The 13,917-nt window shown below is 57.7% G+C and overlaps 1 protein-coding gene across 2 annotated transcripts; it reads left to right on the plus strand.

The window, feature by feature from the left end:
- The first annotated feature begins 4,754 nt into the window (after positions 1-4,754).
- Positions 4,755-13,064, plus strand: CFAP410 (cilia and flagella associated protein 410). 2 transcript variants are annotated; one of them, XR_011470341.1, is made up of 8 exons: positions 4,755-4,896; positions 6,675-6,693; positions 8,072-8,118; positions 9,053-9,282; positions 10,121-10,292; positions 10,962-11,052; positions 11,750-11,948; positions 12,234-13,064. XR_011470341.1 is itself a non-coding variant. In XM_070407090.1 (7 exons), exons 1-7 carry the CDS (start codon positions 4,820-4,822, stop codon positions 11,879-11,881), a joined length of 768 nt encoding a protein of 255 aa, XP_070263191.1. In that variant the 5' UTR covers positions 4,755-4,819; the 3' UTR covers positions 11,882-12,173. The 2 variants fall into 2 exon arrangements, 1 of the variants encoding a protein (XP_070263191.1); XM_070407090.1 differs by lacking the exon at positions 12,234-13,064 and having other exon boundaries at positions 11,750-12,173.
- Positions 13,065-13,917: the final 853 nt, after the last annotated feature.

Below are 13,917 nucleotides of genomic sequence, written 5' to 3' on the forward strand. Positions count from 1 at the left end.
GGGCGGGAGCCAGCGCCCAGAGCTAGAGCCTCGGCTGCAGACTTTCCCGCACGAGGCTGGATGGTAAATATTTCAGGCTTTGCCGGTCCACGGTCTCTGTACTCAACTCTGCCACTGCAGCCATTAGCAAAACGTGGATGGGGATGGTGGTGTGCCGATAACACTTTATTTACAAACACAGGCAATGGCTGGTGCTGGCCTGTGGGCTGGTTTGCTGACTCCTGGTCTAGTGAGAGAGAGCACCAGAGAAAAGTGGGCTTCGTGCTGGGGACACCATCGTTTTTCTTCATCTCTAAAGTCAACAGGTCACTTGCACTCCAGAACCATCTTATCACCAAAGACTTACTGTGAAATGCAAAAGTGAACGGAGCCACGGCGCTGCACAGGGGGGAAGAGGGGTGGTATAGAGACTGCAGGCACTGGTGTAGCTACTGGGGACACTCTCCTTGCTGCATGCCTGCTCAGGACGCTCTAATGGGGGGCATGTTTCCATAGCAACAGTGATGACGATGGAGCTGGAAATGACCCCTCACCTGTGTAATCTCTCAGGACACTTAATCAAATCAGTAAGTGCAGGTCACTCTTCTCTTCTAAACGTCTGTTCCAGGTCTGGATGCAGGTGTGAGCCTGTCGACAGTCCGCTGTCCTTCCTGACCTCTCAGCACCAGCCCCAAGGTCGCTGGAGGAGGTCACCGCTCACACCCTCCCTGCCAGGTGCCATGCTAAGCTCCCCATGTCTGCAGTCAAGAGCCGATGTGGCAGGGAACCTCATCCCCTGTTCGTTGTGAGAGAGCTGTGGCTCCGGGAAACTAAAGAACTTGCCCAGGGACCACCAAGGGGACCCGCCCTCTCTCTGTCCCTCCCCTACCTACCTCCTCACTCACTCTGGGAGACCCTGTGGTGAAAGTAAAGACCCCACTTGGAAGACCCCACTCAGGGTGTCAGAGACGGCAGCCTGGCCCACAGCTTGACTTCACGGGAGGCCCCGAGCCAGGCCACCGAGCCCAGTGCTCCCAGACTCCCAACCCTCAGAAACTGAGATGATAAATGGCCGTTGCCCTGAGCTGCTAAGTCTGAGGCAGTTCGTGATACAGTCACCGATAGCCCACCTGTACAGCTGGAAAGATGAGATGCTGTGGCCTGAATAGGTCACCTGGGATGGGGGTGGGGAGTGTGGATGGAGCAAACAGGAGGCCCAGGGCAGGACCTGGGCCGAGGTGGGGGTGGGGAAGCATTGTGTGGTCAGAACAGCTTTGCCAGCTGGGCCTGAGTGGAGCCCTCTCCCGGCACCAGCACCCTTGGTGTGACTGCTAGCAACACCCTCCCCCCACCCCCCCCAACTGTAACCCCTGGGAGTGCTGGACCCACCCACCTGCAGAGAGCAGAGTTCTCACCTCAGCAGCTCCAGGCTGTGTCCCACCACGCAGATGGAGCTGTGCACACTGAGCCACAGGGGCCTGCCTTCGTGCTCCTACAGGTGATTGGCAGAGGGCATGCCCTCGGGCAGCAGAGAGGAGAGCAGGCCCCTTCCCGGGGTCCATGTCACCCCTGCTGGAGCAGCACCATCACCAAAACTGCACAGCAGCCCAGAACCCTGCAGGCCATCTGGCAACAGGAAGCGTCTTCCGTCTCCATGGTCCCAAAGTCTTCAAAGAGCCAATAAGGAGGAGCCGAAATAGGTATACGCACAGGAAATGCTGGTTGGGAGGCTCGGGGGAGCCAGGCAGGTGTGGGCACCTGGCGTGGGCAGAAATGAAGCTCATGACTCAGCTGGATTAGAACTGGACTCAGACAGCACAGCCTTTAGAGATGCCAAATTACTTCTTTTTTTTTAAGAAAGAGAGCAGAGACCATGAGGGCCACAGTGACAACCCCAGAGCACCGTCCATGTGGGAATTCTGTGAATGGGCCACCAGAGTGACCACTGGGAGAGGAAAGTCACTGGAATAACACAGTTTGAGTAGCGGACTCGAGGAAAGGGCATGGTGCTCACCTTTCCCAGGGCCACTAAGGCCCAGAAACAGCCATGGTTTCCCCTTCTTCCTGGATGTTCCTCGAGATCTCTCCCCTCTCAGGTCAGCAGTCGGGCATTGCACAGCCTGCCACAGCCACAGGTTCTAGGTGACATGGGACCCAAGCCAGACCAATCCCCAAACTTTCACCTGACTCACTGGGAGAAAGCATTCTTTCTGCTGGACTCGCTGTTAGAATACGGCCTGGATGGAGGGTGTGGAGAACCTGGGTGTGGCCATTGGAGGGGTCAGGGTGGACAGAGGTCCGGCCTGACAATGAAGACTGAGACGCTAGATCAAGCCACCTGAGTCACCAGGACCTCCAACTAATTCACACCCAGCTACCTCCTCGACCAGCCCACCTGAGCAATTCTGTGTCTTCCTTCTCCCCTCTGTGAGGAGGCCTGACAGGAGCCCGGCCCCAGCTTCAGCCAAGAAGAGGAGCAGATGTGTCCTGCCAGATGCCCAGGCCACTCGGACTCAGGGGAAGTGGTCCCTGCTGCCTGGTGAGTCCTCTGTGCTGGAAAATCACATACCCTGAATTCGAGTCCTTGACCTACTCTGAGCAGACCTATGGGGTCTCCACACCGCTCTCCCTCACCCGCATCACCAACGAAAAACCCTCCAGGCGCAGTCCTCTCCCAGGGAGGACTACCCCTTTGGGCACTGCCAAGAGACAGGGGGCAGATGCCACTTTTCATAATTGGCAAGGCTAGAGAGTTGGGGCCCAAGCCAAAGCCCTCCCTGGAATGGCTTGCCCCAAACCTGACTGGTCCCTTTGCCTGGGCCACACCAGTCCATGTAGAAGGAGGAGGGGGGCCAAGCCTGGGACCAACAACCCTAAAGCCTTTTTCTCGTCAGCTGCCAACTCAATGGCATCTGTCACAACAAAACATCCGACACCCTGTCACATGCCTGCTCGGCCTCCCCCAGAACCAACTCCTGCACATGCTTGCTTCCTTCCGTCGGCCAGCAGCTTCCTTATCTGTACCTGGAACAGTCTCTCTGGATGCTTCTGCACGACCTCCTGGCCCAGCCTGCTCCCCACAGTTCCTGGCAGCCCCTGCTTTGTCCCTGTCACTTGGTGTGGTTTCCCAGTTGGGACAGCCAGAGACCCTCTGCAAGCTCATACAGCCTGGGCCTGCCAGAGGCTGCCCGCCACTCTATGTGCGGCCAAGCCCAGTGTCAGTACTTTTCTTAGCTCAAGCCTTATTAGTCAGATGGTTCTCTGCCTGCTTGCCAGGTAAGAACTTGGAACACACTGCTCTGAGATGCCCTATTCTCCAAAAACTTACACTGACCCAACAACCACTCATCCCCACCTGAGCACGGCATCCTTCCTCATTCTCCAGCCTCCGGGCCATCATATACCTTGTGGACGAAAGGGGCCACATGCTGACCTGACAAGCTCAGGAGAGGCCTGCTTGGCAGTTTTGTACTCGGAGACCTAAAGTAACCACAAAGGATGGTCTGAAATTAAACTTTAACTAAAAGCAGTTATGGTGGGCAGTTACGTCCTAGGCCAGTATCTTCACTGATAAGGTCAACTGAGCCCATCTGTCTTTTTGCATCTATGATAACATATCCTTGGGATGTCTGGGTAACTTGTGACTTACCTTTTTATGGAGCCCCTGGGGCACAGCCAGGTGTTCTGGGCCCAGGACAGATGCCGCAGATTCTTTCATTTATCATGTTCATTGTTCCTGTACCCACCTAAGTATGTGTCCATCATTTTACTTTTTATCCAATCCCAGGGGTCCGTCCCCCCCCCCCCTCCCCCGGCTTTGCTTTATCCCTCCTCCTTAATCTATCACCAATGAATTTCATGTAACTCACCTTTGTCCCTCCTTTGATTGCAATGTATAAATACAAATGTAACCCCGCCATTCTTCGGAGCATTATCTCAATTCGTTGAGGTTCTGCTTCCCGGCATATGTCGACAGTGTGGCTCAAATAAACTCACAAAAATTCTTTACGGGTTTCAATGGTTTTTTTACGTTAACAACCTGGACCATTTCCTCCCTGTGCTGGACCCTCAGGGCCCCTGCAGGCCACCACCAAAACCTTGGCTCCCTGTGACTGCAGGCTTACAAGAGCCATCCCCTCCTACAGATACCTGGGGCAGGTCCCCAGGAAGCCAAGACTAAAGCCAGTGTCTGTTTTAAAGCTCTGACTGGCAGGCCAAAGCCAGGAGAGGGACCTAGTGGGAAAGAGGTCTCAGGGTTTGGTCTTGTCATCCCTAATTCATCTGAGATCCCAAAAGCCTGTCTTAATGTAACTTGCAGCCCAGGTAACCTTGAATTTCTAAAAGGTTTAAGTACTTGTGAGGTTTCTGCTAGGGCTGGCCCCAGGTCTTTGGCACCCCCCTCATTTCCTTAAATGCCGACAAGGAGGGAGAAAGGAAATCAACACACCCTAAGACTGTTCTGCATTCCTTATTTCAACAGGACAAATTGTTGTAATTCAGGAGAGTTAAGAGAGCATCGCGTCTAGTGCTCGGGGCTGGGACTGGAGCTAAGGGCTGGGGCTCGGGGCAGGGGACTCCGGGCTGAGGGAGGGTCGCAGCAAAATGACGTCAGGGACCCGCGTTCCCACGCCGCGCCTGCGCGGAACCGGGCGCTGGGCCCGAGGGGCGGAAGAAGACGGCTCCACTGCGCTGGCGCGACCCCGCCCCCTCACCGGGAGGCCAATGGACTCGAAGGACACGCCCCTGACGACGCGGGCCCCGCCCCCTGGAGACGCGCCGCGGCGGAGCCAAGTCCTCCGGGATAGCGGGCTGGTGGCTGGGGTCCCGGCGACCCATCGCCATGAAGCTAACGCGCCAGATGGTTCTGTCCCGGGCCAAGGCCTCGGAGCTGCATAGCGTGAAAAAGCTCAACTGCTGGTGAGGCCCGGAAGCCGGGGGCCTCCCCGCTGCCAAACCCCTGCCCTGGAGTGGGGACCCCTGTCTGCCATCCCCTCCCTGGGATTGGGGCCTCCCGTTCGGCACCTCCGCCCTAGAATGGGGCACTCCGCCTGGCACCTCCGCCCTGGGTTGGGGCTTCCCCGCTGGGCACCTCCGCCGTGAGATGGGGCTCCCAGCCGACAGCTCCCTGTGGGGCGGGGCCAGAAGGGCCTCTTAAGGAGCCGGTTGGAGGAGGAGGGCGCCTCCAGCCTTCAGGCCTCCTGTCCCAGACTGGCCTTCCGGGTCCCAAGAGCCCACAGCCTCTGGGAGGTGCTGGCACAAGCTCAGGTGGCATTGGCTAAGGTCATTCCAGAATTCTCACACCCACACACCCCACCCTTCCCCGCGGCGGTGTTTCAGACCCAGGCTCCAAACCTGCTATCCTTGCCAGAAACAATTGGGATTACCTGGAGGACTGTTATGGGGCTTCTCCATAGCTTTAGTGGGACAGCTGGTCCCTCTGTGCACGGTCTGGTTTCTGACATTGCCAGTCATTGGGAACCAAGTCTACTAACAAGGTGGGAGATTAAGGTGATTGAAACCGTTTCTAGGAGAAAGTAAGAGAATTGAGACTCTTCAGCAAGGATATAGCAGTCCTTTCTGTAACTGAGTCCTCTGGGAGAGGAGCTGCCCCCAGGTGACTCACTGTCTGGGAGGTGACGATATAGGTGCTGTGGGGTCAGTGCAGGCTCCAAGGGAAGGTGGTCTGACTGGGCCAAGGCAGGACCAGAAGCGCTTCATGAACTCCTGAAGGAGGTACAGGTGTTCACCGGGGACTCGGAGGGAGGCTTCACACGTGACTGTGAACTGGACAGTTCAGGTGGGAGTAGGGAGCTCAGCCAAGAGCAGACCTTCTTCCCACTGGTGCCCTAATATTGACCGCAGTGTAGGCGCTCTGCTTGTTCATTAAAAAGCTCTTCTTGCCCTCGCACATGTGCTACTTTGGCCACAAGGTCCCGTCCATCCTTTTCAATAATGCATGACTTTGTTCTGCATGGGCTGGTCATACTTTTCTCTCAGCAGGGAGAAACAGCAACTCTAATTCAGGCTTTCTAAAGTGTTTCATGAGTTGCATGTTTAGCCTTTGAACTTGGCCTCTTATAAAGACTCCCTCGTTCGTTTACATCATGAGGGACATGATCCTGCTGCCACAGCCTTGAGAGCGAGTCGATCTTGTGTCCTGCAAGTGGAACAGCCTCCATTGCTCTTCAGTCTGAGATGCCGCCCTCAGGCACCAAGCCTATACCCTGTGGTTTTGTTGATAATCTGCCATGAAAGAGTTTTGACACCTTTGTCAGTTGTCTGGGCAAGCTTTTCCTCTGTCATTGAAATCATGGGATCTTAAAATTTGTAAGCATTTATTGTTTTTTTGTTTTTTGCTTTTTATTATTTGTTTAAATTTCTTTATTGATTAAGGTATTACATATGTGTCCTAATCCCCCCATTACCCCTCTGTTGTCTGTGTCCATTGGTTGGGCTTATGTGCATGCATACAAGTCCTTCGGTTGATCTCACTCCCTTACCCCCACCCTCCCCTATCTTCCCTCTGAGGTTTCACAGTCTGATCGATGCTTCTCTGTCTCTGGATCTGTTATTGTTCATCAGTTTATGTTGTTCATTATATTCCATAGCATTTATTGTTAATTTTTGGAGTTATTTCTAATTTTTTAAATTAACCTTGAATAAAATTAATGTGCATATATCTCTTCTTTTCCCAGGGGCAGCCGCCTCACAGATGTAAGTATTTAATGCTGATCCCTGATCCCAGAGTTGTAGTCTCTTCCACAAGGGAACTGTTAAGCTGCAGAACTGCACCATCCAGTTCAGGCCGTCGTCGGGTGCTTTGTTCATTTAGCAGTTGTAAGGCAGAACCACTAGTAAAAATAACATTCTCTAGCACCCAAGTTTATTTTAAATTCCTGTAAACATTTGCTTTAGACACGTCGTTGAGAGGCTCCTGTGTCCATGCGGATCTCACCGAAGAGGGAGCAGATCCCAGTGCGGTCTGCTCTGACCTAGGGAGGAGTCGGGGTCTGGGGGCCTCTGTGGGTTCCTGGACTTCATGTCTCCGAGGAGGAGGTTCCTCACTTCAGCTTCTGCTCTTGGTCACGTCCAGCTTCACGCTCCCCCACCAATGGCAGGAAGAGATGGGGCAGGGGTGGGGGGCAGTACACGGAGCTGAGTGAGCTGTGAATAGATTTTTTCTTTTCTTTCTCACCCCTAGAATGAATGCCCTCAACTTGTGCAGAGCCTGAGTGCCAGTCATTCAGTTCTTATCTGCTTTTGTAACTTGAACTGTGCCTTTCCTTAAAAACAAAGTTTGAATGTTGCTGAGTCACTGGACTGTCCAGAAAAGCTGATTCCACCTCAGGCAGTAGCAGAAGAGCTGCATATTTAGTAGAAAACACACACACGCACGCGCGCCCGCGCACACACACACACACACACACACGCACGAAACCCATCACCATTGCAGCAGAAGACAAATCCGTTGCACTATGAAGCATCCTGACCAGACCGTGAACTTGCTGTGGTCAGGGACATCTGGCTTCATGCCCAGTGAATGGCAGACACTTAGATACTTGGCGGCTGCACCACTCAACAACCTGACAGGTTAGGGAGCTTGACGGACCCGCCTGAGCCTCTTGCTGCCCTTTCCCACTGAATCACAGTGTTAACACCATCGAGATCCCGTTTTCAATTCTGTCTCCCTCTTGGCCCAGCTGTGTTGGTGAGCAGGGGTGTCAGTGCTTTCCCTGTAGGTCAGGGACGGCAAGAAGGAAGGTTCTCTGTCCAGCTCCCTGAGGTCCTTGGAGGGCTTCTGAAGCTAGGACTGCTCTGTGTTGGCTTCCGGCAGTGTTTGATGGCAAGGCTGTTTGAAAGCTTGAGAGAGAGCACATGCTTCTCCTCCAGGCTGAGGGAATATCTAGGCTGCAGGGTGGGGGGCATGCAGAGCCCACGTGCTCTTGCATAGATAGTGCCAGGTGAGGGGGAGGCCACGCTACGTAGGCCCTTGAGGTGGAGTTGACTGTGGCTCCAATTTGTTGGGCTGCTAGATGTGATGTCACAAGGCCAGAGCCAGCAGTGTTTGCAACCGCTTTCTCTTCCTCCCTAGATCTCCATATGCCGGGAGATGCCCAGCCTGGAAGTGATCACCCTCAGGTACCTGAATGCCTGCTGTCACTCTGTGTCACTGGGGCTTGAAAGAGGAGGGGAACCTAGATGACCCGAAAACCCCAGGAAAATATGGGAGGGCCGCTGGCTCCTTGGCTCCGCCCGAGCCCCACTCTCCTTTCTGCCCCCGCCCCCCCCGCGTCCCTGCCCACCCTCTCTGCAGGTCAGTGGGTACAGCCCCTCAGGGATGAGCAGCCACCCTCACGGTGGCCACATCTGCCCCCAACAGCCCCCCGCGCCCCAGCCTTTTCTGACCCAGTTCTATCACTGCTGGGAACTCTGCCAGTTTCTCTATCACATGCTCTGTCATCGATGACTTACCTCTTTTTGCATCATTGGCATTTAACAGACTAAGGAAACCCTGAGTGAACCAAATTCTGTCCTTGGGGTTCCAGGCAGCTGGGGACCTTGGAGGATGTGTCCCGAATGCCCCCCTACCCACTCTGAGCCCAGGGCCGCAGCTGATGCTGGGGATCCCTGCTGCTCGATGCTGGAGTGCTTTCTGCAGGTCCCCCTATGTAAACCTGACAGGGAAGACAGACTCTCCCTGTATGGCAGTTCCGAAGGTTCTGAAACTATAGGCCCTGGGGTCCCGTGCAGGCTCCCGTGACTTCACTTCCTGATCGCAGGGCTGGCCACCCTATTTGTCCCTCCCTCGCCCTCTGTTCATCCTTTGGGCCTTCCTCAGTCACCTGGTGGATGCCTGTGCTGCCCACATGTGCTCACCGCACCCATCCCTGGCCCAAGCCCCTTGGTGGGTGCCTTCTCGAGGGAGGATGAATGAGTGAAGAATGGGCTACAGCTATGCCCAGGCTCAGTCCCAGCTCTCCCACCTGGGCACGGTTCAGACCCCTGTGCCTCGGTTTCCCTCTCTGTAATACAAGGCAATATCAGACAGATGCTCACGGCGCTGTCTCTGTAGCGTCAACAGCGTGGCGACCCTGGAGCCCGTGAGCCGGTGCCAGCAGCTGAGCGAGCTCTACCTGCGGAGGAACCGCATTGCCAGCCTGAGCGAGCTCTCCCACCTGAAGGGTCTGCCGCGCCTGCGGGTGCTGTGGCTGGCCGAGAACCCGTGCTGCGGCGCTGACCCCCACCTCTACCGCATGACCGTCCTGCGCAACCTGCCCAACCTGCAGAAGCTGGACAACCAGAGTAGGTGTCCCCGCCGAGCGCGCCCCAGCGCGGCCTCCCTCCTCTGCCCTTTCTGCCAAACCCTGACCCCTCCGGACCTCCCAGACACCTCCTCCTCTAGAGTCTCCCAGAAGGACCCCCGGGCTTGTCCCTGTGATCCATTACGGGGGTGCAGCCCCACGTGCAGAGCGCAGGATCTCCGGTGAACCTCGCACAACTTGTCTGCCCCACTGCCGACACGCACTGGGCTGCCACACACTCACCCACGTGCCCTGGATACATGTGCGGCCTGGGTGGGTCGAATGGTGTCACTGCTGGCCCACGGGACCCACGGTGGTAATGCCTCTGTGCTCCCCGCTTTGGCTTACCTGGTGTTGGCCTCTACCTGTTGGGGGGGTGGCGTTTCACCTGCATCTCCATGGCCCACAGGCAAGCTTCTGCCTGTGCCAAGGGCGCCTTGTTCTCTGCCTCCGGTTCTGCCCGTTCCCAGGGCTGGACCCTTTTCTGGGTTGTCCGCCTACTCTGTGTGCTGGCTCCTCATCCTTGTCTTATGTGCAGTTATTTTCTCCCAGATGAACAATTTTAATATAAATAAACTCCAGGGCAATTAAGTCAAATGGAATAAATGCAGTGCATGCTGTTTCTTTTTAAATTTTAATTTGAGGTTTCTTAATGAGTATTTGCTTTTGGGAAGTGCTGAAAGTCAGGTTCAAAAGCAGTCATTGGCCACCGGCCATGTGTCCAGCTCATGTGTGGGCTGGGGCATGGCTGTTGGGGTGGACAGACAGACACCTCTTCTCTAAGGCAGACTGCATGCAGGGCGGCCGCTCTGATGCTTTCCCCCTCCTTCCCCTCGAAGCTGTGACTGAGGAGGAGCTGTCCCGGGCGTTGATGGAGGGAGAGGAGGTCACAGCCCCCAGCAGAGAGGGCATGGGGAACGGCAGGCCCGAGCTGTCCTACGCCCTGAGTGCCATGAACACCGCTGCCGAGACCCGAGGGGACGCGCTGAGCTACGGCGAGGAGGAGGCGAGGTGCGCAGGGGGTCTGTCGGGGTTCGCCCTCTTGAGAGCCAGCAGCCATGTCTCCCTTCTCTGGGGAGGAAGGGGAGCAAATTGCCCTGGGTGGTCCTTTCTCACCTGCCCTCGTGGCCGGAGAACGCTCCAGGCACAGCGAGTGCACGTGCGGAACCAACCCTTCACGGGTGGCCTGGAGGTGGGGCTCGGTGAAGGGGATCAGTGGGCACCTGGGGGCCAGCTGGCAGAGGGAGTACCAGCTGGAGGGGCCTCCAGGGCAGCGGAGGGGCCCCTGAGGACAGTTGTCTGATTGTCACGGACGTTGTAGAGACAGTGTTTTCCAGCGGGGCTGCCAGGCTCCGTGCACAGCAGGCGAAGCGCCGTCTCTCGCATCATTTGTTTAGTCCCCCCACCCTTGACCTGGGTCTCGAGCCTGGGTACAGCAGGGCAGCCGAGGGAATCTGAGAGAAATGGGTGCTGGAGCACCTCCCCCCCCCCAGTCGGGTGCTGCTATCCCTCCAGAAGTGATGGCACGTGGTGGGCATGTGACTTCGTACTGCGGGTGGGAGAGCCACTGTTAGGCGTCTCTTCCTCACTATGCTCTGGGCTCTGGGCTGTGGGTACTGACTCTGCAGAAACGGGCCCTGAGCTGCTCAGCCCTCACGCACTGTCATCACCCCCCACCAGCACACAGGGACAGCTCGGCCTGAAGCCCCCTGCCCGGGACCGGTTTCCTTCCTTCCCACAGAGGGAGGCTGTGAGCAGCCGCAAGAACAGGGTAAGTGTGATGGGGTGGCTGTTGGCTGCCTCTGCCCAGGGTGTGGGAATTGTGGTGGGAGTGGGGCGGGGGCTGGAGACACCACAGGGACGAACAAAGCCAGGCTCAGGTGCGGGTCTTGGGAGGTGGGGGCTCCACAGAGTCCCCTTGTATCCTCTGAGCGCACGGTCTCACAGCGCGGCGTGCTGAGCCACGGCCGTTCCTGTGGGCATCTCACAGGAGGAATCAGCTCACCTAGTCCCACGTGTGCAAAATACGCCCCTGTTTTCATAGCAGAAATGGCAACGTTTCCCTGCTTGAATGCAGGTAGAAACCGAGTACAGACACATTGACACACACATGCATCACACATGTCTGAGCACGTGTTACTGAGTCGCCCTTGGCCGCTTCTGATTCCTGCTCGACCACCGACCAGCTCTGTGACTGAGGGCCAGTGACTCAGCCACTCTGGGCTTCCAGGCTGTGAGCATGAGAGGAGATGGCGTGCAGGGAGCCCCCAAGCCAGTGAGCGCCACCCCAGAACTGCAGCTGGCACCTTAGGCTGCATGAGTCTCCTATCTTCCCATGTGTCGGTGGGTTGCATGGAAGGCCGATCCCCATGATGTGGCGTGCCGCTGGCCAGGGCTCTGGGCACGTATGGTGTGGGCAGCCTGGCCTTGCTGGGGGTGGCCCTCAGCCAGTAACTCTGTGCCCCCAGAACAACGTCCTGACTGCCATCCTCCTGCTGCTTCGGGACTTGGACACTGAGGGGCTGGAGGCCGTGCACCAGACTGTGGTCAGCAGGCTGCAGGCTCTGCACAGACAGGAGCTGCAGGAGGACATGGAGTGACCCAGCGGGGACCCCGCCCTGTGGGACCTTCTGCTGAAGTCCCAGCATCTTCCCGAACACCCAGGAGGTGAGGCCGCTTGCCACAGTCGCGGCCACTGCGGGACCCTAGGCCGAGTCCCAGCACCTGGGGCTCGGTCCTCAGGAAGCCTCAGCCCACCCTGGAAGGCCGAGCTCTCACTTCGGTGGCACCTAGAGAGGGCAGGAGGGCGTCAGGTGCTGGCTGGGCAGACCCCACTCCCTCGCCCTCCTGCGCGGGACGCCCTTCTCCCTAATAAACATTTTCCAAAGCCCGGCCTGGAAGCAGGTTTCCTAAACGTTAGGCATGACCTTGGCATTCACGCATTTCCCGCAGGCCGTCTCTGACTCGGTCATGGGGTTCAGGAGCCTTCCAGAATTACAGCCTCCCTGCAGACAGACGCCCTCCTCAGATTCACATCAGCAGAGGGTGTGTACAGACTGTGTGACAGGCCTGGAGGGACAGGTCTGCCTCGTCTGCTCGGGCATCCAGGTGCATCTGCTCGGGCATCCAGGTGCGGCCACAGGTGGAGCCGCTGGGCGAGGTAGGGCGGCCTCTGGGAACGGCATCTAACACGTGTTCTTCCTCTGGGAAGAGCAGCAGGCCTTTCCATGATGCCCAGTATCGGGCGGGGATGCTGCAGCCCCGGGGGCCTTCCTAGTGCCTCCAAAAGCTGGGGAAGCCCCTCCGTGGAAGGGGAGCAGGATGACCCTGCCCGCCCCCCCCAACGCCCCAACCATTAGAGACAAGTCTGTTCTCGCTGCTGTTGAAACGACTGGAGAGACGGGGTCTTCCCTCTGCTCTTCCTCCCTTTGGGGTGGGGCTGTCCGCATCCCTGAGAGCTGAGCTGCCAGCTGTGTGAGAGCCACACAAACCAGAGGCAGGAGCCACGTGACAGCCGCGACAGGCCAGCATCTGGAAGACCCCGGCTTTCCTTGCTGAGGCTGCACCGTGGGGCCAGCTCTTTGCAAGCCGCTGAAGACCTCCAAACTCGGACTGGGGAGACCAAGCAGAGGCGGGGCCTCCTCTGTGGCGGGACAAGGGCTGAGCTCTGAGCAGTGGGAGGCAAGGGGTCAGTGCACGGGGTCGTCTGGGAAGGTGGCACAGGCCCGTGCGTGTGCCTTCTCGTCATTGTGGGCTGTGGCTCCCAATAAACCTGTGCCTTGGCTGGAACAGGCTGGGTGTGGTTCTGTTGATTATGGACACCCTCTGTCCCCCGCTCACACCAGTGTCCCTCACACCCTGGTGCCTCTCACTCGGGGACCCTGGAATCGGACTCAGGATGAGCTGCCCGCCTCGGCCCTCAGCCCCTCGCTCTTCACCGCTCCCCCCCCCCCCCCCACGGTCCACGCCAGAGCAGAGGCTGCCAGCTCACTGGCCCCACTCCCTGCCACCCGCCCACCTGGTGGCCCTCGGAGCTCTCGTGCTGGACCCAGGGCAGCATGTTTACTTACGGCCTCTGGTCTTCAACAGGGCGCCTGGCAGCCCCCACCCTGAACTCCCGCACCCTGAAAGCAGGGATTTCGAGCCCAGCAGGCTTGGCATACACCCCGTGTCCTGTTACCCCCCGTTAATGTAGGACAGGAGACCCAGGAGGGCTCGTCACTCACCTGCTGGGCACAGCCCACACTCAGGGCAGGCGGAGCAGACCCGAGGCCCAGCTCCAGAAACGAGCGCCCAGGAGGTGAGGCTGGTGTGGCCCTGGCACAGGGCCAGTCCCCCAGGCCCGCTGTCCCCTGGAGTGACTGAGGCTCCTCACCAAGGCCTGTCAGTACATGAAGGCAGCCGGAGGGATGAAGGCCCAACCTGGTCCCTAGAGCCACCGAGCCAGGCCCAACCAGGAGACCTCTGCCCAGGACCCCCCCACATGGCCTGTGGGCCCCCAAGGCCAGGGCCTCCCCACCAAACCTCACAGATCCAAGCCCCTCATCCTGAGCCTCTGCGGGCACTGAGGGCAGGAGTGCAGGCCGGAGCATCCCTGGACGAGGTGCCCCGGTAGCCACTGTGGGGAAAGCCCTGG

This window comes from Myotis yumanensis, unplaced genomic scaffold (assembly GCF_028538775.1).
Source record: "Myotis yumanensis isolate MYYU_CA2020_CCGP unplaced genomic scaffold, mMyoYum1.0.hap1 SCAF_2, whole genome shotgun sequence".
Classification (NCBI taxonomy): Eukaryota; Metazoa; Chordata; class Mammalia; order Chiroptera; family Vespertilionidae; genus Myotis; species Myotis yumanensis.